The 23,668-nt window shown below is 50.5% G+C and overlaps 1 protein-coding gene across 1 annotated transcript in view; it reads right to left on the bottom strand.

Moving 5' to 3' along the window:
• The window catches only part of Edar (ectodysplasin A receptor), a 28,265-nt gene extending 11,122 nt beyond the window's left edge, over nt 1–17,143 (bottom strand). The window contains exons 1-4 of the mRNA XM_076833625.2: nt 17,093–17,143; nt 16,208–16,330; nt 15,427–15,608; nt 7,868–7,953 (exon numbers count right to left, since the gene is read on the bottom strand). Coding sequence (XP_076689740.2) covers nt 7,868–7,953; nt 15,427–15,608; nt 16,208–16,330; nt 17,093–17,143 — 442 coding nt within the window. The remainder of the gene's footprint in view (nt 1–7,867; nt 7,954–15,426; nt 15,609–16,207; nt 16,331–17,092) is intronic.
• Between the last annotated feature and the right edge of the window lie 6,525 nt (nt 17,144–23,668).

Here is a 23,668-nt window from a genome sequence, read left to right as displayed (position 1 = left end):
ACAGCACGAGGCCCTGGGTGATCCCCAGCACTGGAAAAAAAAATTCATGTTTTGATCATGCTTCACAATGAGTTTCCTTTTTTTCTCTTCTGTCTCCACTAGCTCTGGAGATATTCATGAGGAGGATTTGCACTTCTGAAAAGCAGCTCCTGAGTCCAGGACAAGACCCTGGTCTCCCTGAAACCCATTCACTCGGTCCTCCCCAGCCCAGCCCCACTGAGAGGAGCTGCCCGAATGCTCTAGACAGGTCAGCTCGCACCACTGCGAGTCTTTGGTGAGAAACAAGCTTCACCAGCAGGACTCTTTTTTTTTTTTTTAATTTTTTCATCTTCCATACATTTGATTTAAATGAGTTATGCATTTCCATTTTTACCCCAAATACAGATTGCAGAATCATATCAGTCACCAGCAGGACTCTTTAAGAGAGAAAGTTCTGGAAGAAGCACAGGCTGCTCCGTCGTCGGTGGTGTTTCTAAGCCTGCCAGCTGGCTTGGGGGCAGCACTGCCGAGTTATCTCAGCAGCCACAGGAGAGGGGTCCACACATTTCTCAGTCCTTATTCCATGTAAGACAAAGAGGAAATTCAGCAAATAAAACAGGGTAGAGCCGTGCCTGGTGGTGCACGCCAGTAATACTAGCATCTTGGGAGGCGGAGGCAGGAGGATTGCAAGTTCAAGATCAGTCTCAGCAACTTAGTAAGACCCTGTTTCAAAAGAAAAGAATAAAGAGCTGGGGATGTGGCTCAGTAGGTAAGCACTCCTGGGTTCAAGCCTGGTCCGTAGACCGAAAGGCAGTTCAAGATGCAATTTTGTGCGTCTGTAAGATGCAGGGCACCCAGAGGCTGGCCTGTCGCTTAGGGCTGGGTAGAAACTGAACTGTTGGCTGGGCTCTAAGAAACGTCACCTGCCCACTTTGGGCAAGATGTTTCCTTGCCTTTCTGGAGGATAACTGGAAGCTTTTCTTCTGTCTCCGGGGCCCCCAACTTATAATAAGCTGTGCTTTTGAAATTTAGCCTCCAGGACTGGCCTCACAACCAAAGTCCTATTAGGGGAGAAGCTGGTGGAAAGGGGTGCCCCTGACTGAGAGGTGCCTGTCTAAACAGCCACATGCACCTGTCAAATAAGAGAAATGCAGGCTGTGCCCCCTCCTCTCACTCCTCAGTGAGCTCCCTTTGAAGGTCTGCAGTGCATTCAGGGGACTGCAGGGTCCTGTCTGAAGGCAGCCTATCAGATGTCATCGGGTGGATGAGGAAAACAAACAGGGCGTTGAAAAGAAGCTGATCTGTCAATTTGGTAAGGGGCTCAAGGGAGCTTAAGAGAAAAAAAAAATAGCCCTGGGCTATATCTCTGGATGTTAGTCATCTTTGTCTCTTCTTGTCCCTTCTTGCTGGGGCTTGCAGGTTTGAGGCGGTGACAGGGTTGGGAATGGGGACACAAATATGCTCAGGCCTGTCATCTAGAGAGGGACAATGAAAGCAGCCAGGGAGGACAGGCTTACGAAATGCTTCCGCCCCCTGGTAGGGATGGTTACAATGACATTGCCAAACAATGTGTGCAGGCTGCTGCTTGTCAAGACATCTTCCTGTGGACCAGCACCCGCCTGCCCTGGCCAGTTGTGCCTCACCATGATGCACTGGACGTTTCCCCCAAACTGAACTCTAGCTGCTATCAACTGAGTAGCCCCAGACCAGATTGCTGTGGGGACAGGCTGGGTGCTCCCTGGAGACGCTCTGCGCTCAGGACATTGGAGCACCATTCGCGGCAGAAAGACAGACTGCACCATTTTTCTCCAGAGCTCAGTCTCTTGCTGTCAGGTCTGCAGCTGAAGGCCTACATCTGCCCCTTATTCAGAGTCCCATGCCCTCTGCCAACCCCCACAAGTGCCCTTCCTGTGGCTCTGGTTCTCACCCCAGCCTTCCCGTGTTGGTGGCCCCAGGGCCTCTGGAGAATTGCCTGGAGGGGAATCTTCCCCTGAGCATGCAGCAGCAGATTCTGAGTCCTGTGCTGTGTGTAGAAGCAGCAGGACACACAGGTCACTAGGCAGGGACAGCAGAAGAGCAGCAAACTACTCCGTGACAATAGGCCCCTTCTCAGTGACTTTGGTCCCTTGCAGGGCATGGTGCATAGAATAAGCCCATTACCAAGGATAACAGCTGGTAAGATCTGGCCCCAAAGCACCGACAGGGCAGAGCAGGTTGGGGTAGCACTGGGTATGGTTTGAGGGAGGGCATCTGAAGGGCCTGGGAGGACTAAGTCAGGTCCCTGGTAATTACCCCTGGATGTTTCTGTAGCTTTTTAGGATGGTTAGAAAAAAATCCCAGAGGAAACTAACACCTGCTCTTCATTACCTCTGAACCCTTGAAATACATCCTAGAATCACAAACCTCTGCATGTTAAGTTTTTAAAAACATATTCATACAATGTTGAGTAAATGTAGTGTATGAAAGAGGCCTGGGAAAAAAATCCCAGCACATTAAAACAGAGAATGGACACGGGAGTCAGAGAGGCCTGGATTATTCCTGCTCCTGTCACCACCTGTCACCAGCCGTGGGTCAACAGACAAACTGGTTGGTGGTGCTGGGTGGGTGTGGGTGTCGTCCCCACTGCCTGGCTGGAGAGGGCACGCTATATGCAGGCTCTCCAGGACAGCCTGTGGGAGCAACCATACCCCTGCCTACGAGTTCTCCTGTGCCAGCTTCTGCTCTGCTCTAATGATGATTAACTCAGCAAATTCAAAGTATTTGGCATCTGGGAGGTTTCACTCCATTCCAAAGTGAGGCATGCATTTCCAGGTCACTTGACCTCCTTGGGAAGGGTCATTAAGTGGAAATAGTTCTCTATGTGGCTGGCTTCCTTCCTTCATTTTTTTTTTTTTGAACAGTGTATTGAACCCAGAGTGCTTTTAGCATCCAGTCCTTTTTATTTTTTATTTTGAGACAGGTTTTTGCCTGGGACTGAGGGTCTCACTAAGTTGCCCAGGCTGGCTTTGAACGTGCCATCCTCTTGCTTCAGCTCCTGAATGACTGAGGTTGCAAGTGTCTGCCACTGAGCCTGGCTTCATGTGGGTGTCTGTTGGGTGGTCAACTATGGATCCATGTTCCCTTCCACGAGGACCCCGGCTTTGAACAATGACAAGGTGTTTAATAAACGTCGGTGAAAACTGCAGTCTCAGAAAATCGGTAGATTTCCACTGCAGGTCTGTACTAGGATGCAAGAGAGTGGAGATGGATCTGTTTAGCTCACCTGAGTTCTAGGCAGGACCAACTTGGGAAGCAGACACGGGGTGGGCTGCAGGTGCGCAGCCTCACCTTCCTCAGGGGGACTTACGGCGTCATCAGCATGAGGCTTAATGGAGTCACGCCTCCACTCAAAGTGATGATAGGATATCATGGGGCGTTTGAGGGCTGTTAATCCACACGATTTATAAGTGTGCCAGTGTGTATGAGAGACTGGCTGGGATTCTCTACAGAGGGTAAACAGTTTAAAGAAAGATTTGTTTATTGGAGCTGTCAGGAGGGTGCCCCACAGCGGCGGCATTGGCGGAGCACCCTCTGGTGGCGGATCCTGGAACAATGGGCAGAATCCTCAGACCTCCCTAGCGGCACAAAGTGGGGTTACTAGACACGCAGTCTCAGGCCCACCCCTGACCTGCTGCAGCAGAATCCATCTCTGAAGAGGTGCCTGGCAGTGTGTGGCCCGCTGACGTTTGAGAGGTGCTTTGTAGAAATGGCTGGACGTGTGTTCTCGGAGCACGGGGCTTCCCTGCTGAGTTCTATAGCTCACATAAAGGACCTGGGGCCCTTAACCTGCACCCTGCTTCTCCAGCTTATTAAAAACGTGTCTTCGGTCGACCCAGACCTTCTGAGTCAGAGGTGGACCCAGGAACATGGGGTGTCACAAGTGCTGCCCATTTACAGATGAGGAAACTGAGGTACAGAGAAATGAAGCAGCTTTCCCAGGAGCGGAAAGCCAATCCCACCGCTGCGTCTTTCCCACCTAATACACCCTGCCTCCGCATAGCGCCCTCTTCCACTGTCATCACAACACAGGTCTCTTGACATGGTGGTCAACCACAGGCCTGAGTTCTCAGATGGTGCGGGGTAGCGGGTGGAGAGAGAACGCTTGGTTTCCCCAGATGCTTCTTGCTTACCAAAGGGCCTTGCGTCTCTGTTCAATCTCACATGGGTTTACCAGGGCACAGATAATGACTGGGTCTTGGGGAGGCCCCTCAAAACAGGAGGAGGAAGGCTTTGTTCCAAAGCTCCGGAGTATTCTGGGGGTGTCCTGAGTATTTTGGCCATGACCACTGCCTGGCTCAAGGCTGCCCCAGGAAGCTGTCCCACATGGGACTTGCCCTGCCATTCAAAGTAGCAGACCTGGTTTAGGGAGAGACATCATTTATACCTGCTTTGTGCTCCTAGCTTTCAGAGGATTTTGTATATATTTGTTATGGTTTGGATATGTGTGAGACAATGCAAGAAGACAATACAAGAGAAGAAATGAGTTATGAGAACTTTAACCCAATCAGTGAATTAATGCTCGGATGGGGATTAACTGAGTGGTAACTGAGTCACCACTGAGTGGCAGGTAGGAAGTGTGGCTGGAAGAGGTGGGTGCCTTTGGGGTATCTATTTTGTGTCTGGCCAGTGGAGTCTCTCTCTTTCTGATCATGTCCTGAGCTGTTTTCTTCCACCACACACTTCCTCCAGGATGTTCTGCTTCACCTCCAGCCCTGAGGAATGGAGTCAGCCTTCTATGAACTGAGACCTCTGAAGCGGTGAGCCTCCAAATAAAACTTTTCCTCTTCTAAAACTGTTCTTGTCGGGGGTTTTGGTCACAGCAGTGAATGTATGTGTCAACATATGTGTCAGCCCTGCTGGTACACCGAGCCAATATTGTTTTCTCAATTATTTGGTGGAGAAAACAGAAACAGAAGTGGCCACCAGGCAGGATTGCAGTCACTGAGGATTGCAGTCACTGAGCACCAGGCTCAGAGTTGGGCTCGGGGTACACATATTTTATGTAAACGGAGTAATCCCAATTGCTCCCCTTTGGTTATCCTGTCACCACTTAGCAATCCCAGAAACTGGAATGATTCTATCCTATTTTATAAGTAAATACGTGTCCCTCTTTCACTTCTCTGAGGGTGTGTCACCTAGTGGACACCACAGTGCACCTGCAACCCAAGTGCTGGTGGGAGTTAACTCACTCCATCTGGGCGGCATCCTGTGCGGCAGGCACCCTGAGTACTGTTTGACAAGTAAGGAAACCGAGGTGGAGGGAGGTTAAATGCCAGTTTAGCTCAGGCAGTGAAGTCCCTGCTTCTCCAACTTAAAACCGTGTCTTCGGTCGACCCAGACCTTCTGAGTCAGCGGTGGACCCAGGAACTGTGGTGTCACAAGTGCTGCCGGGCTCTGCTGAGTCATGCCCTGACTCGTCTGCCTGGCAGTCACTCGGAGAGGCTTCATTTTATTAAGAATGGAAAAGCAGTCGGGCTGCACAGCAAGAAGGTGCACATGGGGCCGGAGCCACGAAGTGAGGAGCGCTGCGGGCACCCGGCCCTGGGTCCTGTGCTGAGCAGGCCCGGCCCTGACTCAGGCTCAGTCCTGGGCAGCGTCTCCCCGCAGCAGGCCACTGCCCGCCCGCTCCAGCAGTAGCTCCTTCATTGATTCCGAGTGCCGAGGCCGCTCTCTTTCCCCAGCAAGGTTCAGGTAAATCAAACCAAGACAGTCTCAGAAAAAGGCCGACTGTGTGGTCCTGACACGTGAGGTTTTGTCAGATTCCTGGCTTTCCTGGGGTGGGACTGTGGGTGGCAGTCCCGTGAGTGGCAGTCCCGTGACTTCCCGGGGCCATGGTCACAACCAGTCTCTACAGCACTGTGGTCTCTGAGCTCTGAGCAGGGGCTCTGGGCACAACGGTCTTCATATTGAACCCAGTGCAGAGGAACTTTAGACCTGGAGACATTAAAATTGCCATTTCAACTCCACTCCAGGTCCCTGATCCAGGCAGGGCTTGGTCCACCATGTCTGTTATGCCTGAGATCTAGCTGGCTGCATCTTCCCGTTTACCAGATGGGCAAGCAGAGGCCTGATGACTTGTCCAAGGTCCACTCTAGGGAGAGCTGATAGGCAGCCCAGCCTGAACTGGAGGTGTTCTTTTTTTTGGGGGGGGGGTACCAGGGATTGAACTCAGGGGCACTCAACTACCGAATCACATCCCCAGTCCTAGTTCATATCTTAGAGACAGGGTCTCAGTGAATTGCTTAGCACCTCGCTGTTGCTGAGGCTGGCTTTGAACTTGCCTTCGTCCTGCCTCAGCCTCCTGAGCCACTGGGATCACAAGCCTGCACCATTCCCCCCGGTCACAGACTAGAGGTTTCTCTGTTGGCTTTCTTCAGTGACGGATTCTAAGAACCCACCACGGGAGGCTGGGGTGTAGCTCAGTGGTAGAGTACCTGCCTAGCAAGGGTCCAGGCCTTTGGTGCACTGGAAACTGGTTGCTAAACAATTAAGGGCTGGGAGCCGGGAGCGTTACGCACTCCTTTTCAAGATCTCCAGGACTCTGGGGGCTCTGGTGGCTTTCTCCTTGTGGCAGTCCTCACTGTTGGACGGAGAGAGCTGCTCCGGCCCCGACGCTGTTGGATTTTCAGGCTGTGCCCATGGAAGGCTTTTCCTGGGTTGCACAGGCAAAGAGCCTTTTCTAGTAAGTTGTGTGCGCCTGGCCAATTCCCACATGCAGACTTCATCCTAGAACTTTCTGGTCGAATCAGTTTCCATTCTTCTAAAGAAGACGCATTAATTAGCCTTGGCAGCTGAGTGGCCCCAGGCCAAGCCCACAGCTTAGGGCCCCTGGGCCTTCTGTTTGTGAGTTAATTGACATATGTTGGGGAAGGAAGATCAGCTTTAAAGAGATGCACTTCTATTAGTGCCAGGCTCATTTACTTACGAAACTTGGAAGGCAGGAATGTCTACGCCGGCAGGGTGCCCAGTGCTCTGGCTTTGGCCAGCAGGTGGGGAGGGCACGGAGCGCCCCTGTTCTGCACTCCTTCCCTCCCTCATAGCCTTTTGAAGGTGCAGCCCTGATTCTGTTAGACTATGAGATTACGAGAAAGATCATGAGGAAGTGGGGGTGGGCGGGCTTCAGCAAGGAGAGGCAGGGCTCCAGGGTGGCCTCCTTCTCCCTCTAGAACAGCATGGACTTGGAGGGTCGCCCATGTACCCCGTTCCCTCCCAGCTGCCCTACGTTCTCTCTTCCTCCATATCCCCCAGACCACAAATCCAAGAGGCCCACAGTCACTCCTCTGAAGCAGAGGCCCTGGCCCTTTCTCAGAAGTCAAAGACCAAAAGGCGATCAGGAAAGAATGAGGCCGGAAAGGTGTCTGACCTACGAGATGATGGTTCATGTGAGCTTTCTGTCACCTTTTTCATTAATTGTGGTCATTTCTATATATTTAAGGCCTCATGTGTTTATGTGTGTGTGTGTGTGTGTGTGAGTGTACGTACATGCACACACACTTATGAGAACTTAAAATTGCCTAGCACCTTGCAGTATGTTTCAAAATGTCCTTGCATTTGTAATCTCACTGGTTTTTCCAATGATCACATAGATGGAGGGCTCAGCGTTCAGTGCTTGCATATTACAGATGAGAAACTCAGGGATCTCAAAGGTGGGGTGCCTGGTACTACAACCTGGGCTTCTGCTTCAAACTCTGTCCTCCAGAGCAAACTCCCTGCCTTTGATCTTGCTTTTTGCTCTAGTTGATCTTATCTGGTGCTGGGATTGGCTTCTTTCTACCGGCCCCCCGGAAGTCAGAGTCAAAGACATGCATGCTGAACAAATAGGGTCCTGACGGAAGGGCAGAACACTCACATTCCTTGGTGTTGGGGGGAGCCAGCAAGCAGGAGTAGCAGACCATGCCGTAGATGTTCCTGGGTCTGTTTTCCAACATGTAGTAGCTGCAGGAGGCAAGACAAGACAAAGCAAGCCAGGTGAGGTGGGCACACCAGAGCAGGCACTGACCACAACAGACGGGGCCTCTTGGCAGGCCTGTGATCAAAGCCGGACATGAGACAGCCCAGTGGGAATCAGGAGCCCTGCTGCACCAGCAGCCCTTTAAAAATACGTATTTATTTAGGTGTTAGGAGCCCTTTTCGCCTACTGAGTTTCCTTGGGGGTTTGTAGCGTGTCTTGAAATGGTACATTCTTTTTCTGATATTGGGCCAGTATGCGCCTTTCTTTTAATCCCTGCCTCCTTTTAGTTCCTTTCCTGAGGGATTTGTTGTTGTTGTTGTTGTTGTGTGTGTGTGTGTGTGTGTGTGTGTGCGTGAGATCACCATTTTCAATCAACATCATCCACCAGAAATATCCTCGTGTCCCCCATGGTAGGCCCTGGGTGTTTCACCCCGGGTTAGAGGCCCATGGAGGAGAGACACCCCCTCAGCGGGTTCTCTTCTCCGAGCCTGTAGCCTGGTGGGATTGTTAGCAAAAGTGTCTCTGAGTCCCTGGAACCCCTGGAAGTCCCAGAGTACCCAAGTCACTGCTGAATGCCACTGAATGGAGACGGTGGCCAGCTGAGGATGGCTGTTGGAGACAGAAGGACAGCTGCGTTGTCCAGACAGATCAGTGCAGATGGCTTTAAAGACACCTTGAAATGCAACCAGGTCACAATGCAACCAACCGTGCTTGACCCCAGACACCTACACAGCTGCAAGTGTTCACACTGGGGTCGCACAGACTCCTAGAGAAGGGCAAGTTATTCACAATGACACGCTTAAAGTCCTTCATCCTCAGATGATGCCCTGGTCCCTAACCAGCCCCGTGACCACACTGACTGGCATAGGTCCTCCTGCCACTGTGGCCTTGTGCTGAGCAGGACTCCACCCTCCTGCCTCCCCGCCTCCTGCTAACACCCCGACAAGCTGACACTCCCAGGCACCCGGCTTCTTTCCTCGGCAGCCCTGGCTCTCACCGTGGCCTGCGCCTGTGTTCCATAAACACTCAAGGGTGATCACGGAGCCATTTATCACATTGTGAGAAGTTGATTAAATAAAGTGAGCTGTTGCCAACACTTTCCCTTATTACAATTTCAGAGATGAAAAATCCCTCTCTGCTACTAGATTTTTCAATGGTTGTCTCCTAATCTCTTTTTTATTAGCTTTGCACCATGAAGGCCCCCACGGATGGCCGTGGTAAGTGACACAGAGTACGGGAGGGCCAGGGGCGGGGGAGTCGGGGCTCTGGCCTTCATGAGCTTGGACCATCACCAGAAACATCATGGGCGTAACTGCCTGCCTTCCTCCACGCCTTTTATCCTCAGATCCCTGAGTGTCTTGTAGACATTAATTAACGGATCTCCAAACACTCCTCTGAGAAGCCACAGTGGCCAGCCTGACAGTTAAGCCTTGTGGAAGAAGCTTCTTCGCAGCACATCCTGTGCCCTCTCTGGAGGCCGTCTTTGTGAAGCAGGGCGCTGTGGGGACCAACACTGCATCTGCCCAGGGGCTCCTATCTGCCATGCGGCCTCATGAAGGTGCCAGGTGCCAGGTTGGCCAGGCAGCCCCACCTGCAGCTGTCCAATACCAGGTCCACTGTACCACTTCTGGGAAACATCTGTTGGGACTTCCTCCTCTGCCTCTTCCTCCCTATCAGGATTGGAGGCAGGAGGCAAGCCTTGTTCACATTTGCGTTTCTGGCACTTTGTGCTAGGTACTCAGGTTGGAGAGCTCTCGATGAATATGGGAAGGACAAGTTAATCAACGACGCCCAGATCTTCCCCATAGAAGTTCCAGGTGCTGAGTTAAACAGAAGCCCCCAAGAATGTTCCTGAGCTCTCCTCCCTTTGTGAGCAGGAGGACCACAGCCTTGCCCACCTGTTGCATGCTGTTCAGGGCTCAGTCTTAGAAAAAGCTCCCAAATCACCAAGGGAGGTGGGGCATGCACTGGGGCACTTGCATTTTGAGCATCTAGGGAGGGGCTGCATCTGCTGTGGCCTTTTTCAGGGTATGTGTTGGGGTTGGGGTTCCTTTCTAATTCCCACGGGGGCTCTGAATGGCTCTGTGCTCCTGCACTGACCCTGAACGTGCATTTGGACCCATCTGTGGGACGCTGTAAGTAATTTAGTGAAGGAGCCATTTTGAAAGCCTGTGATATTTTGAAACATAGATTGGCTCCTGGAAACTGTCAGAAAGCTCCACTGCTTCACGTGGCACAAGAGTTAAATACCTTGTGGCCAGGCACAGTGGCACACGCCTCTAATCTGAGTGGCTGGGGAGGCCAAGACGGGAGGATTGCAAGTTCAAAGCCAGCCTCAGCAACGGTGAGGTGCTAAGCAACTCAGTGAGACCCTGCCTCTAAATAAAATACAAAATAGGGCTGGGGATGTGGCTCAGGGGTCGAGTGCCCCTGAGTTCAATACTTGGTACACACACACAAAAATACCTTGCAATAAAGAGAAGCCACTTTTATCAGCAAGCACATGTTGCTTCCTGCAGAGAATACTTCTAAATGTTAGGTTTTTCTCTTAGGACAAACCTGAACTCCTCATGGTGTGGTGTCACCTCTCTCTCTCCCTCAGGGCTAGGTAGGAATGGAAACAGCCATCTGATAGAATTTCATCAATTTGAAGTTGAGTATTCCCTTAGGGATCTGTGACCCACCAGGGTGTCAAGTTCTTCCTTATGGAAAGGCCAGTTTCCTACTCTGTGACCCGTATTTTGATTTTCCCCTGTATCTACTGGGCTTACAACGGGCTGATATCCTGCTGAGTCCATCCTGAGTTAGAGACATTGTTAATTTGAAAACACATTTATATACCTAACCTACGATATACATCCTAGCCTAGCCCATCTGGGAGCACTTCCATCAGCTTACGGTTAGGCAAAATCATCTCACACAAAGCCTATTTTATAATGAGGCGTTGACTATCCATGTGATGTACCGAGTGCTATACTGAGAATGAAACACAGAACAGGAGTACTCACCCTTAACTTAAGGTTCATGTGCGTTAAATGTGGTTCCTACTGAATGCATACTGCCTTTACACCATTGGAAAGTTAAAAAAAAATTGAACTTTTATAAGTTGAGGTGGCCTGTAGTTCTTTTTTTCCTTTACTCCCCTGCTCTTTCTGGATCCATTAAGTTGTATAGCTCAGGCCAAGATTCAGTTTTAATGGGGCCTCTAGAATCTTCTATCCAGAGAGTGACTTCCTCCAGGTCAATAGATACAGATTTCCCCAGAAGATTCTCCTTTCTCTTTACCCTTGAGCTTGCAATGGGTGAGCCCTGAGATGTTCAGTTTCCCTCCAACATGTTGGCAGGTAGGGCCAGTCTCTGTGTCCTTCCCCAGGCCCCAACTCTGTGGAGTGTCCCACAGTCTGGAAGGGAATGGTGTGGCGTGGGGCCGAGACGCTGGGGAGGTTGTGAAAGCTCACCTCTCCCTTGCCTCCTGTTTTGGTTCCTGGTCCTCCCACACACAACCTTTCCCAACAGGAAAACCCCATGTGCTGCTCATTGTTCAGTGAGTGTCTCGGCCACATTCAGATACAAAGAGGAGACTGCAAAGAACGAGGAGCCGGCACCTGCCAAACCACAAGGGAGGGGAGAGGGCCAAAGCAGCCTTGGTGTTAGAAAGACAAATAGGAGGTAATCTGCATCCGCAGCCCAGTAACCACAGGGATTCGGGAATGAAAACCGCCTTTCATCGAGCTAATAATGCCAACTTGCCAAAATGCTTTGTAATCCTCCTCTGGGACATAGCATGAGAGCTTCATTTTGTTCTCTAAATCAACAGCATCTAATAGGAAGCCAGAGCCCTTCAGGGTCCTGCCCCAGTCAAGCCTCATCAGCGGTGGGGGGCATCAGCCACCATGAGGACACTGGAGACCGGAGGTAACGTGGGGGCCTTCTGTTTTGGTGGCCTTGGGGCTGGTAGGGATTGCTTTAAACAGACACATCCCATTGCAGAGCCAAACAGGGGCCTGACTGAGCAGTTTTTGCATCCATAGGGCGAACCTAAACTCACAGAGATGCGTTTTGAGATGTGTCTCCCTGCAGGAGCGCCCGCCCCCTGTGGGTGCTCCGGCCTTGATCTGTCCTGGGTGCTGAAGATCAAGAGTGACTAAGCAGGGTATTGTTGCCACGGAGCAGGGAGAGAGGCACTCCAGATTCCAGAGCTGGGAAAAACTTTCCCAAGTACATGATATCCCCCGCTACTTCCACAGATGGCCATCAACCAAGCAAACTGTCTTCACGGCTTACAGAGTCTTCTGCGTGCCAGGCTGGCACCAGCCTATGGGTCAGGGTATTTACCAGGCTGGCCCCAGGCTTGTCCTGTCTGGTTAGAATGTTTCTGTGGCTCTCAGTGAAAACGAAACAGATTGCTCCATGCACCTAATTCTGCTCCTTTGAGATCATCTGGAACAAAGTCACAGCTGAATTCCACAGCCTACTGAGGCCATGCGACCACAAGACTGACCGAGTCAGAGCCAGCAGCGCAAGTCAGTCAACTCTGCCAGCCACCCTTTTAACCCCTCTGCAAAGCTGATTCTGGGAGCCCGTCCAGACCAGAGGCTCTAGCTCCATCAATGGGTGGCTGGCTTCCAAGTCCTGAGCTCAGCCTGGATCTTGCCCTGAGCACCACACCCTCTACCAACTGTGTTGGAGACCTTGGTTTAGGTGCCCACAGCACCTCAGATTTCACAAGACAGTCTCCACCTGCCTCTACCTTCCCACCAAAGACTCCTTCCTGTTGTATTGTGCATTGGAGCGATGACTCTAGGTCCACCTCACCAGCCAAAGGCAGACACCCAAGAGTCCTCTTCCTGTTGCGTGCCCTCTGTCGGGCAACTAGGGTCAGCGCTGTCTGCTGGCCAGCACTCAGCTTCTCCCCAGCCCCAGTGCTCCCGCCACAGCTCCCATCAGTTCCCACCTTGACCCTGCCCTGGGCTCCAGGCTCTTCCCTCAGCTGTTTTCCCTACCACTACTAATGTACAGCTCTTTCGTGTCCTGCTCCAGCGTGGCAGTCCGCATGGTGACCTGCATCAGCAGCAAGCTGAAGACCCAAGTCTTCAGTGCTGGTTTCCAGAGCTCTTTCCATCTGGTCCTTGCCCACCGCGGCTTCTCCACATCTCACGTGTGCACCTCTTGCTCTGCCACACGAACCCCATCAGAACCCTACACCCTTTGAACTTGGGCTTCAGTCTCCACTAGGAAAGCTCTGCCCTGTGTCTCAGCCTGACCACCTCCCTCCCACCTCCAGAAGCCTAAGACCCCTGCGATCCCACTGCTTCCATGGGCTTCTAGAACATTCTGTGCGTGCCTTACTAAACGGTGCTGTGGTTGCTGATTTCCTTGTTTCACTCCTCCACCGAGGAGAGAGGAAGCATGTCTCCCCCCATCTCACTGATGCCGTCTAGTCGCTTTAGTTGACAGGTTTATAAGACAAACACTGGAGCTGCCACATTAACTCACGAACGCCTGGTCAGGTACTCACACTGGGAAGCCTTCAGAATAAATCTAGGTTTTGCAAAGGTGAACATGATAAGGTCTGCAATACTGTTCTCTACTTAATTCCTGGGAGTTCTGTATGTCTTTTGTGAGTCATGTATTTGCACCAATAAAAATCAATGAATGAATCAATCAAGATAAAACTCTAGGAAGCATGTTAATTATCAGAGACTGATTCTCGCCATCTAATGTCAAGATCCTACAGAATTTCTGTCATACAGAGGCAAGCAGAGTGTGTGCACAGAGCAGTCCCAATGGATACCTGTGCAGTTGGGTGGGAATGCTTTGATTCTGATTCTTCTAATACCCATGTTCCTTTTGGAGGAGCTGCTCCACAGCACAATAATCACAAAAACTGAATTAAAAGCACCCAGCCAAAAAACTTTATTTTTATCATATTTTCTAAGAGAATAGCCTAATATCCTCTCAGTTTTTTGTTATCTGCTTTTGTTTACGTATTGGAAAATAAGGTACCTGTGTCAGGTACCTAAACTTGTGCTTTACGGATTCACTTGAAAAATATGTTTTTGATTCATACTTTGTGTTGGGGACATTGACATAGGGTTGTCCAGCCAGTATTTGGGCAGCTGATTCTGTATTTGGGGAGGTAAGCCTAAGCCAGAGAGACAAAATACCGGAGGGCGGAAGGGGAATCGTCACCAACAGATAGACAGAGGTGGAAGCCACAGATGGGCGTGCTTCTTAGTAACAAAATTTAAATGAGGTTATTTTGGGTGAGTTTAAACCATATCTCCTCATGGTAAAGAGTTAATTTGCTTTCCATCTGTCTTGAAGTTGGTGGGTCTTCCTACTTTCTATGTCCTTCTTATTGCTAATGCTCCATGTCCTCTTTTGGATACATCTTCTTATTTTCTTTCTCCTCTTACATTGATACATGTCCAGGGAGACATCTATGCAAGCACACTGTGAAGTGAAGTATGCTATTCAAAACAACTGTCTTGTTACCATCACCTCCATCATCACTTCCATGATTATAACTATCACCTCCACCAACACTTCCACCTGCACCATCACTTCCATTACCACCACCACCACCATCACTTTCCTCATCACCTCCATTCATCACTATTATCATCACTTCCATCACCACCTGCACCATCATGCCCATCATCATCACCACCACCTCCATCATCACCTCCTTGACTCCATGATCATCATTATCACCCCCATCACCACTTCCAACTGCACCATCACAACCGTTACCACCACCACCACCACTTTCCTGATCACCTCCGTCATCATTATCATCTCCTCCATCACCACCTGCACCACCTCCATCAGGCAGGCTCTGCTTTTCTGCAGTCCTGGGAAAGCATTATGTTTTGTGGCCACTAGAGGGAGCAGCAGCAACAGCTGCGGTTTAGCATTCTGGGAGTCAAGGTTGTTAGGTTTCTGGTCCTAGGCAGAATTTACTAATGGGTCCTCCCTGGAAAAAAGGAAGATTAAATCTTTCTGTCTTTTAGGCTAATTGCATTTTCACTTTTTTGGGAAGACTTTTGATACATAACATAATTGCGGTGGAATTACAGGCATCATCTGACTCAAACATTTTTATTAGCAGTTTTTACCCTCAGGTTTTCCAGAATATTAACAAGAATACTTTCATGTAGAATATTTTTTTTTCTTTCAGAAGGTTTTACATGTGTTGTCTCGTTGTAACGGTTCAGCAAATTTGTTTCATTTGGGCAGTCAGAAGATGCACGATGATTAGTGTCCACGTAAGAGGTGTGGACAGGGCACCTGGTGACAGGACTCACCATCCTGGATGCTGCCATTGTGGAATGGGATGGAGGGCAGGCACGATACTGCTCTAAGGTCTGTGGTGCCCCTGGACCCTGGTCAAAGGGTCTCTGGCCCTATGCCCATCACTGTTCAGGGGTCAGCCCTGCAGGGTCCCCACTTACCCAGGGAGACATGGCCCACACTCGGCGTCATTTTCCATGTCCCCCGGTGTCAGCACGGTGGCCCGGAAGAAGCCCTCGCAGTCTTTGTGGCGTCTGCAGATCTGGTAGCCTCCTTTGGAAAACTTCTCTGCTGGGCAGGGCACGCAGCCGTAGTCCTCATCTTTGGTGCCGTAGCCACAGGACTGGCCAAGGAAGCGGACAGAGGACATGGGTCAGCAGAGCAGCTGGCAGTGACACTCTTGCTGTCCCAGCCCCCTGTCTCATCCTAATTGCAAAACCCCGTCTCCTGGCTCCAGCTCTGAGCCCACTCCCCTCCCCGCTGGGCTTGGGTCTCAGATGCTGACCTCTTCTGAGGTCCCTGAAACAGATCCCCCTGGCTCCCGGAACGGCCCAGGAGCAGAGCAGCCTGGGAGCCCAGCTTTTCTCAGCACACTACAAGAACCCGGAACTGAAAGCCTAGATGATTCTTAGCGCTTCACAGAGAATCACGCTCAGCTTCCCAGCGGAGGGAGGCGCGTCGCATTTCAGTCACGCTTCTGGCCCCTCTTTAATCAGGGCACAATCGGAAAGCCATCCTCTAGAAAAACCAAGAACTCCTGAGAAACCTGCTGACGTGTGCCCAGCAGGAAAGCACATCTTGGGCTCATGACAGCTCACGCCACTCGGTCTCAACGTCCAGCGGCCACAGGTGACAGTCCTGATTTACCCGGCACACCTCTCACACCACAATGCCAGCTCAGGACATGGGGACCATGGCAGCAAGCCCCAGGCTTGTCCTTACCATGTAGGGCTCCTCCCCTGGCCCACAGGGGGGACACTGGTGGCACAGCCCCGTGGTCTGGTTGTAGTACTCATTCTCGCCACAGTTGGAGTACTCTGCTCTGGCTGAGCACATCAGGGACACCTGCCACAGAAGGGGGGTCGTTTTAGGCTCCACGCCTCCTTGAGGTGCATTCCTCATCAGGGTCGGCATTCAGAGGGCTTGGGGCTGGTTTGGGAAGGGAGTGCCCTGGTGGTGCTGGGTGCTCAGTCCAGGGAGGGCCAAGCCAGTGAGCGGTTCCCTGGAGCTCGGTCCGCAGGCTGTCAGCAGCTGGGCTGGCCACCCCTGCCTCCGGCCAGCAGATGCCCACCAGAGCCATGTCCCCCTCGCCCTGCTGTCTGAGCCCCGCCCCCACTGAGGCCGCTCTAGATCTCATCTCCCACGAATCCTGGATTCTCTCCACGGCCCGTCCTGAGCCTGGACAGTGGGGCTCCTCCACCCAGTGACGTTTCAGCCACTCGTTGGCCCACCCTCATCCCCAGGAGGAGTGCTGGAAGGGAGGACCTTCTGGATCTTTCTCAGCTGCGGGGTCCACAGGTGTGACCCATCACACAGGCACAGGCTGCGGAGAGCACAACACCCGCCAGCCCTGGACGTCGTCTCTGCCCGTGAGCCCTCCAAAGGGAGCCGCCAACCGCACCAGTGAGCGCAGAGGTGTTTGGCGCTTGGCAGGCCTGATCCTCGTTCAGCCTCAGACAGACCCCGGGAAAGAGGGGCTGTGGCCATTATTCCCACTTTACAGCTGTGGAAACGGAGACCCCGGAGGCTGCAGGGAAACTGGCCGGGGGTGGGGGAACCTCCTGCATCCTGAGGATGCAGTGGGAGCAGATGCTCAGAGCCACTTACCACCAGGACAGGGAGCCAGGGCGTCCACCTGGAGTCCTCCTCGTGGGCCATGCTCTCCCGGGAGTTCACCTGAAAGACACGCTCCGTCAGCACCTCGGGGTGCCGCAGCGGCCCCCAGCCTCTCTCCAGCTGCCTTCGTTGTGCCTCACTGGATACACCGAAGGTGCCTTCCAGCAGACAGCGTGGACCGCCCTAAAGAAAAGGCAGACTTTAAGCTGTGTCCCAGCCCCATGCCCCTTGGGCTGACTCTGTGGCCCTCAGCTGCATCCAACCATCCCCCAGAGAGCACTTGAGACAGGGCTGGAGCAGGCTGAGGGCCTGCTGTCACACCTGGGCGGTGACCGTGTTTGATGTGCTCAGAGAGCCTGAAGCAAGATGGCCTTACCCCAGCTTAAAGCACAGAGTGCTCCAGGGTGCTCTTGATCCCCAGGCTCCAGGGCAGCAGGAGGACCCCTGGAGGTGCTGCTGGGGACCAGCGTCTAGTCTGTCCCCTGCCTCTGCTCTCCCAGCCCCACTGGAGGGTCTTTCTTTTCTCTGTGAAGCATGGGTCATTGATCAAAGTGGTTGAGTCAGAGAATCGTAGTAGAAGTCCAACCACCTCACTGTAAGGTTGAGACAACTGAAGGCCAGAGAGGTTGAGTGACTTGCCCACGGTCACACAGCTACTTAAAGGAAGGAGGATGGTCACAGCTGGGGTTCACGCGCTTTCCAGGTGAACTGTCGCAGTAATGTGTGGCTTTGTAGGAGGAGGTAGTGTTCAATTGCTCATTTTATGAAGGGGGGACTTGGGTCTCTAACTTAAAGCAATTTTACCTGGGAGTTTGGGTATTAATTAGCCCGGCTGTGTCAAGAGAGATGATTTTCTCATGTGTGTGCCTAAATTCCCCAGCTGCCACTTTGGTCACTGAGTTGACACTGGGGGTGAGTTAGTGACATAACAGCATGCCCTACTGTAGATGCTGAGGAATCTTCTAGAATCCGGTACTGACACAGACCAGGAGTCAATCGGGGCCTTGGGAATACCCCTGCCAAGACCTTCCCCCTCCTGTCCTCATCACGGTCATGGAAATCAATGATCACCATCCCACACAGGAAGATCCTGTGCAGGGAGCTGGGGATGACGGCAAATGGGAAACCGTTGTTCTCTCCTCCTCTCCTCCTTCCTTCCTTCCTTCCTCCCTCCCTCCCTTCCTTCCTTCCTCTCTCTCTCTCCTCTTCCTTCCTAGCCTTGAACTTTGTCTCTATAACAACCCAAAGGCATTAAGAAGAGAAGCAGTCAAACACTTATGTATTATAAATAAAGAGATCAAGCTGGAGAATGAGGGAGAGCTGTGTGAAGAGTCGGGGAACAGCAGAGAGCCACAGAAGACCAGTTAGCAGGGTGGGGCAGGGGGTGGTCCCCCCAGACTTGAAGCCTCGCTCCGTGAGATTTTTGGAGAATGCATGTTTAGGAGAAGCACGTAAGGCCTACATATATACAGAGAGGTTGGTGAGGGGTCACTGGATGCACTGGAGCAGCCCCACCCTCCAGCTTCAGCTGCCCTCCAGAGCACCCCAGGAAGATGCTAGTCGAGTGTCCTGTGCCACCAAACCCTCCACTCCTGGAAAAGCGGGGTGGCTAAAGTCCAGATGGGGCTTGCTTATCATTGCAATAGACAAAGAACCAACAAAAAGATCCACTGTTCCCTATTTTCCTAGAGCCCGTTCCCTTGTTGAGTGACCATCACACAGAAGATGCTTCTGTGACTGTACTTGTAAAGGTTTCCATAAGCATTCAGATGGGTCTGGTGGCACCCACAGACCTTCCAACAAAGACTCTCTGGCAGGAGGTGCGATAGTGTGGAGGGGAGGGAAGACTGAGGTTCAGAGTGAATGGTTTAGCAGAGTCTGCGTCAACTTCGTGATGAGAAAAAGCTGATAGACACATGTCACTCTGCAGTGTGCCTCCTGGTGCCGTAAGAGTGGCCGGGAGAGGATGATCCCTTCACTCAGCACCATCATGGTCTTGGGGAAGGTTATGTTTCTGGACTTTCTTGACGAATTTAAGGACTGCCTTTCCCATGATCCAGCACTCTGCCGGGCACCTTGTGCTCAGTTCACATTTGAAAGACTGGACTAAGCCAAGATGAAAGCACCCGGGCAGCCACCCAGTCGTGAACTTGCTGGGTGTTTTCCTTCTAGCAAGGAGCAGGGGGGGGCAGGCAGCAGGGGAGGCCCCAGGCTGCTGCAGCCCTGCTCTTCCGGGAGGAGCAGGGATGGCAAAGGCCGGAAGGGAGTCTGCGCCCTGGGACCCACAGCCCTGGCCTTGCCTCAGGATGGTGGGGTGAGCAGAAGTGGGTGTCCCTGGTCTGGGGACAGGGCCAGGGGCTCTCTGCTGCTCTGGAGGCTTTCAAGAGCCATATGAGACGTTTTAATTTCATTGACTTCGAATCATAGCTGAGGGGCCTTGGAGGGTTTCCCTGAGAAGGCCTAGGTCTGTGCACCGTAATGTTAACGAGGAGCATTTACGGAAAGGCTCATTGAAGATATCCTGTAGATCCAAGAGCCAAAAATAAAACAAATAAACAGATAGCCAAACAAAAAGTGAGTGGAGGAGCGGGAAGTGGCTATGCATGAAGCCAGCGGGGGCCACACAGCCAGACCCTGCCTCAATAAATAAATAAATAAATAGATAGATAGATAGATAGATCATAGATATAGATGATAGATAGATAGATAGATATAGATGATAGATAGATAGATAGATAGATCATAGATATAGATAGATAGATAGATCATAGATATAGATGATAGATAGATAGATAGATCATAGATATAGATGATAGATAGATAGATAGATCATAGATATAGATGATAGATAGATAGATAGATCATAGATATAGATAGATAGATCATAGATATAGATGATAGATAGATAGATAGATAGATAGATCATAGATATAGATAGATAGATAGATAGATCATAGATATAGATGATAGATAGATAGATAGATCATAGATATAGATAGATAGATCATAGATATAGATGATAGATAGATGATAGATAGATCATAGATATAGATGATAGATAGATAGATAGATCATAGATATAGATAGATGATAGATAGATCATAAATATAGATAGATAGATCATAGATATAGATGATAGATAGATAGATAGATAGATCATAGATATAGATAGATAGATCATAGATATAGATGATAGATGATAGATAGATCATAGATATAGATGATAGATAGATAGATAGATCATAGATATAGATAGATGATAGATAGATCATAGATATAGATAGATAGATAGATAGATCATAGATATAGATGATAGATAGATAGATAGATATAGATGATAGATAGATAGATAGATAGGTCATAGATATAGATAGATAGATAGATAGATAGATCATAGATATAGATGATAGATAGATAGATAGATCATAGATATAGATAGATAGATCATAGATATAGATGATAGATAGATAGATAGATCATAGATATAGATAGATAGATCATAGATATAGATGGTAGATAGATGATAGATAGATCATAGATATAGATGATAGATAGATAGATAGATAGATCATAGATATAGATAGATAGATGATAGATAGATCATAGATATAGATAGATAGATAGATCATAGATATAGATGATAGATAGATAGATAGATAGATCATAGATATAGATAGATAGATGATAGATAGATCATAGATATAGATAGATAGATAGATCATAGATATAGATAGATAGATAGATCATAGATATAGATAGATAGATAGATCATAGATATAGATGATAGATAGATAGATAGATAGATCATAGATATAGATAGATAGATAGATCTTAGATATAGATGATAGATAGATCATAGATATAGATGATAGATAGATAGATAGATATAGATGATAGATAGATAGATAGATAGATCATAGATATAGATAGATAGATCATAGATATAGATGATAGATACATAGATAGATAGATCATAGATATAGATAGATAGATAGATCATAGATATAGATGATAGATAGATCATAGATAGATCATAGATATAGATAGATAGATGATAGATAGATCATAGATATAGATGATAGATAGATAGATAGATAGATAGATCATAGATATAGATGATAGATAGATAGAAATAAAGTCAGCAGCATTTGCATTTTTGTGACCTTGGGGAATCCCTGACTTGCTGCAAAGTCTCTGAACGGAGCTGAGCTAAGGGAGGCCCCTCTGGCCAGACAGCCCCATGATTGTGACAGTGAAGAGGAATGCGGGGAGCACCAAAGTGTCCCTTCCTACCCGTGTGCAGACAAGGCTGACCCTGAACTGGTGGAGCTGAGCAGCTCATGAACGATCGGGGTCAGGATCCTGCAGGCTCCTTCCACTGGTCAACTGCGGCCCACGGCTCTCTGTCAGAGTCTGGCTGCACCTTTGCTTTTGGTGCAGGACAACAGCTTCATGAAAAGATGGAGACCCCAGGACCAGGCAGAGCAGGGAGCCCACGTATCTACTCCCCCCTGGATGGGAAAGGCTGGCTGCCCTGCCTGGCTGCTTCTCCTCCCCCCACCCCTCTAGACCCTCTTGCTTCTGATTGTTCCCTCCCCATGACGTCCACTGAGGGTGACAACCCAACCATGACACTGCCGTGTGGGACCGACCCAGCCCCTGCTCTGGCTTAGCCCTCACCCCAGGGGAGGGGGGCTCCATCATTCTCCCCACTCTTACAGATCAGGAAACTGAGGCCAGAGAACATGCTTAACATGTGACCGTCCTTGTTTCTCGTCACTCCCCATCTCCCCGACTAGGTTGGCAACTCTACGTCAGGGTCAGCGGGAACAAGAAACTGGGACTACAGGCCCCATCTGGAGAGTTTTTGCTGCTGGAACTGTGGTCTGTCTTGTTCCCCTGGGGTCCTGTGGGCGGGGTGCGCCTCTCTGATGTCTCTGCCCTCAGCCCAGACTGTCGAGTGCTGCCCCAGCTCCCCCAGGACTCTCCCCCTTCTGGGAGGTCCCTGGCCAACACCAGACAGTCTGACCTCCTGAAACGTGGGCCAGGGAGGTGGTCCGGGCACAGCCACATCTGTGACAACGTCTTCAAGTTCATCAGGGAACTTCCTTCCTGTCTTCTCCTTCCTGTGGAACTGAGGCAGAAAAGCCAACCCAGGAACTGCCCCCCGCCCCTTCACGCACAAAGCTTTGCTCATCAGCTGCCGTCACTCAGGATCCAACAGGACAAAAGTGCAAAACTTAGGCCCCAAATAAGGGGCTGGGCATCAGGTTCACTGGTCAACATTCTCTGAAACCCACGCTTGCCACAGGCAGGAGGATCCCAGGTGGCTCACAGGGCCACAGCCCTTGGGTTTGTCAACCTGGAGGGCTGGAGTTGACGTCTCCTAACTCTAGGTGTTGTCTCATCCATTCAAAACATTTGTGAAGTGCCTCCACCCTGGCCACGTTCTGGCCATGGGTGGGGCCACTTCTGCCTTCCAGGGGATTAGGAGATTGGTAGGGTGCGGGCCGCATGGTCACCCACAGTTTTGGGGCTGGAGGTCCAAGATCTCTGGGACCCACGGGATGGGCGCTGTGGTGCTGTTTGCTCACTCCTGTGGTGTAAATGTCTCTCTGTGCCCCTTCAGCTGCTGACGGAGGCTTCCCTGGAGGTCATGGATAGGGACCCAGGGCTCTGCCACCCTGGGCACCGAATCCATTCTTGGGGAGAGCAGGACAGGTCGAGACCAGACACCTAAGTCCTGAAGGGCAGGTAAAACCTAGCTGAGAGAGTGCACGAAGTTATCTCAGGAAGGGGCAGTGCACCCAAGGGCCCAACATGAGGGAGCCTGGGTCCCTTAGGATCCCTGGGCTGAGCGCTGAGTGTGAGGTCAGACGAGGCAGGGCTCATGTAAAGGCCGTGTGTAAGTGGAGTAAGAGTGGCAGGCCTGCTCTCCACTGTGGGGAGAGAGAAGGACACTGTCAAGCTTTGGTGATCAAGATCCACGGAGGAAGTATGTCAGAATGAAACCCAACGCACATGCACATGCATGTACACATGCAGCTATCACACGCCCGAGACAAAGTTGCTTGAAACACTTGTACTTACTGAGCGCAATGGGCTCTGTTACAGTCTATCCTATTATTTATTTATTTTGGTACCGGAAATTCAACCTAGGGGTACTTAACACACGTTTGTGTTCCTTAAAGAGTTCATATTTTTTATGACCATGCTAAGTTGCCGAGGCTAGCTTTGCACTTGCCATCCTCCTGCCTCGGCCTTCTGAATTGCTGGGGTTATGGGTATACAACCACCACACCTGGCTTATCCTATTACTTTTATTAGTATATATTAATTATAAGAATAATGGGTTTCATGGTGGCATATTTATGTAGACATGTACCATATGTTGATCATTTATATTCTGCATTACCCATCCTTATTCCCCTATCCTCTTCTCTTCTTTGTGAACTTGACTTTATTACCTGCTACTGAGATGATTTATAATCTGCAAAACACCGGTCAGAGGAAGGGATGAATGGAGGGAGGAATAGCTTTAGGAGCCGATGGTGGCCACACCCAAGG

The sequence above is a fragment of the Callospermophilus lateralis genome, chromosome 14, assembly GCF_048772815.1.
Source record: "Callospermophilus lateralis isolate mCalLat2 chromosome 14, mCalLat2.hap1, whole genome shotgun sequence".
Lineage (NCBI taxonomy): Eukaryota > Metazoa > Chordata > Mammalia > Rodentia > Sciuridae > Callospermophilus > Callospermophilus lateralis.
Note: the sequence above shows the minus strand (reverse complement) of the source record. Positions and strands in the feature narration are given on the sequence as shown.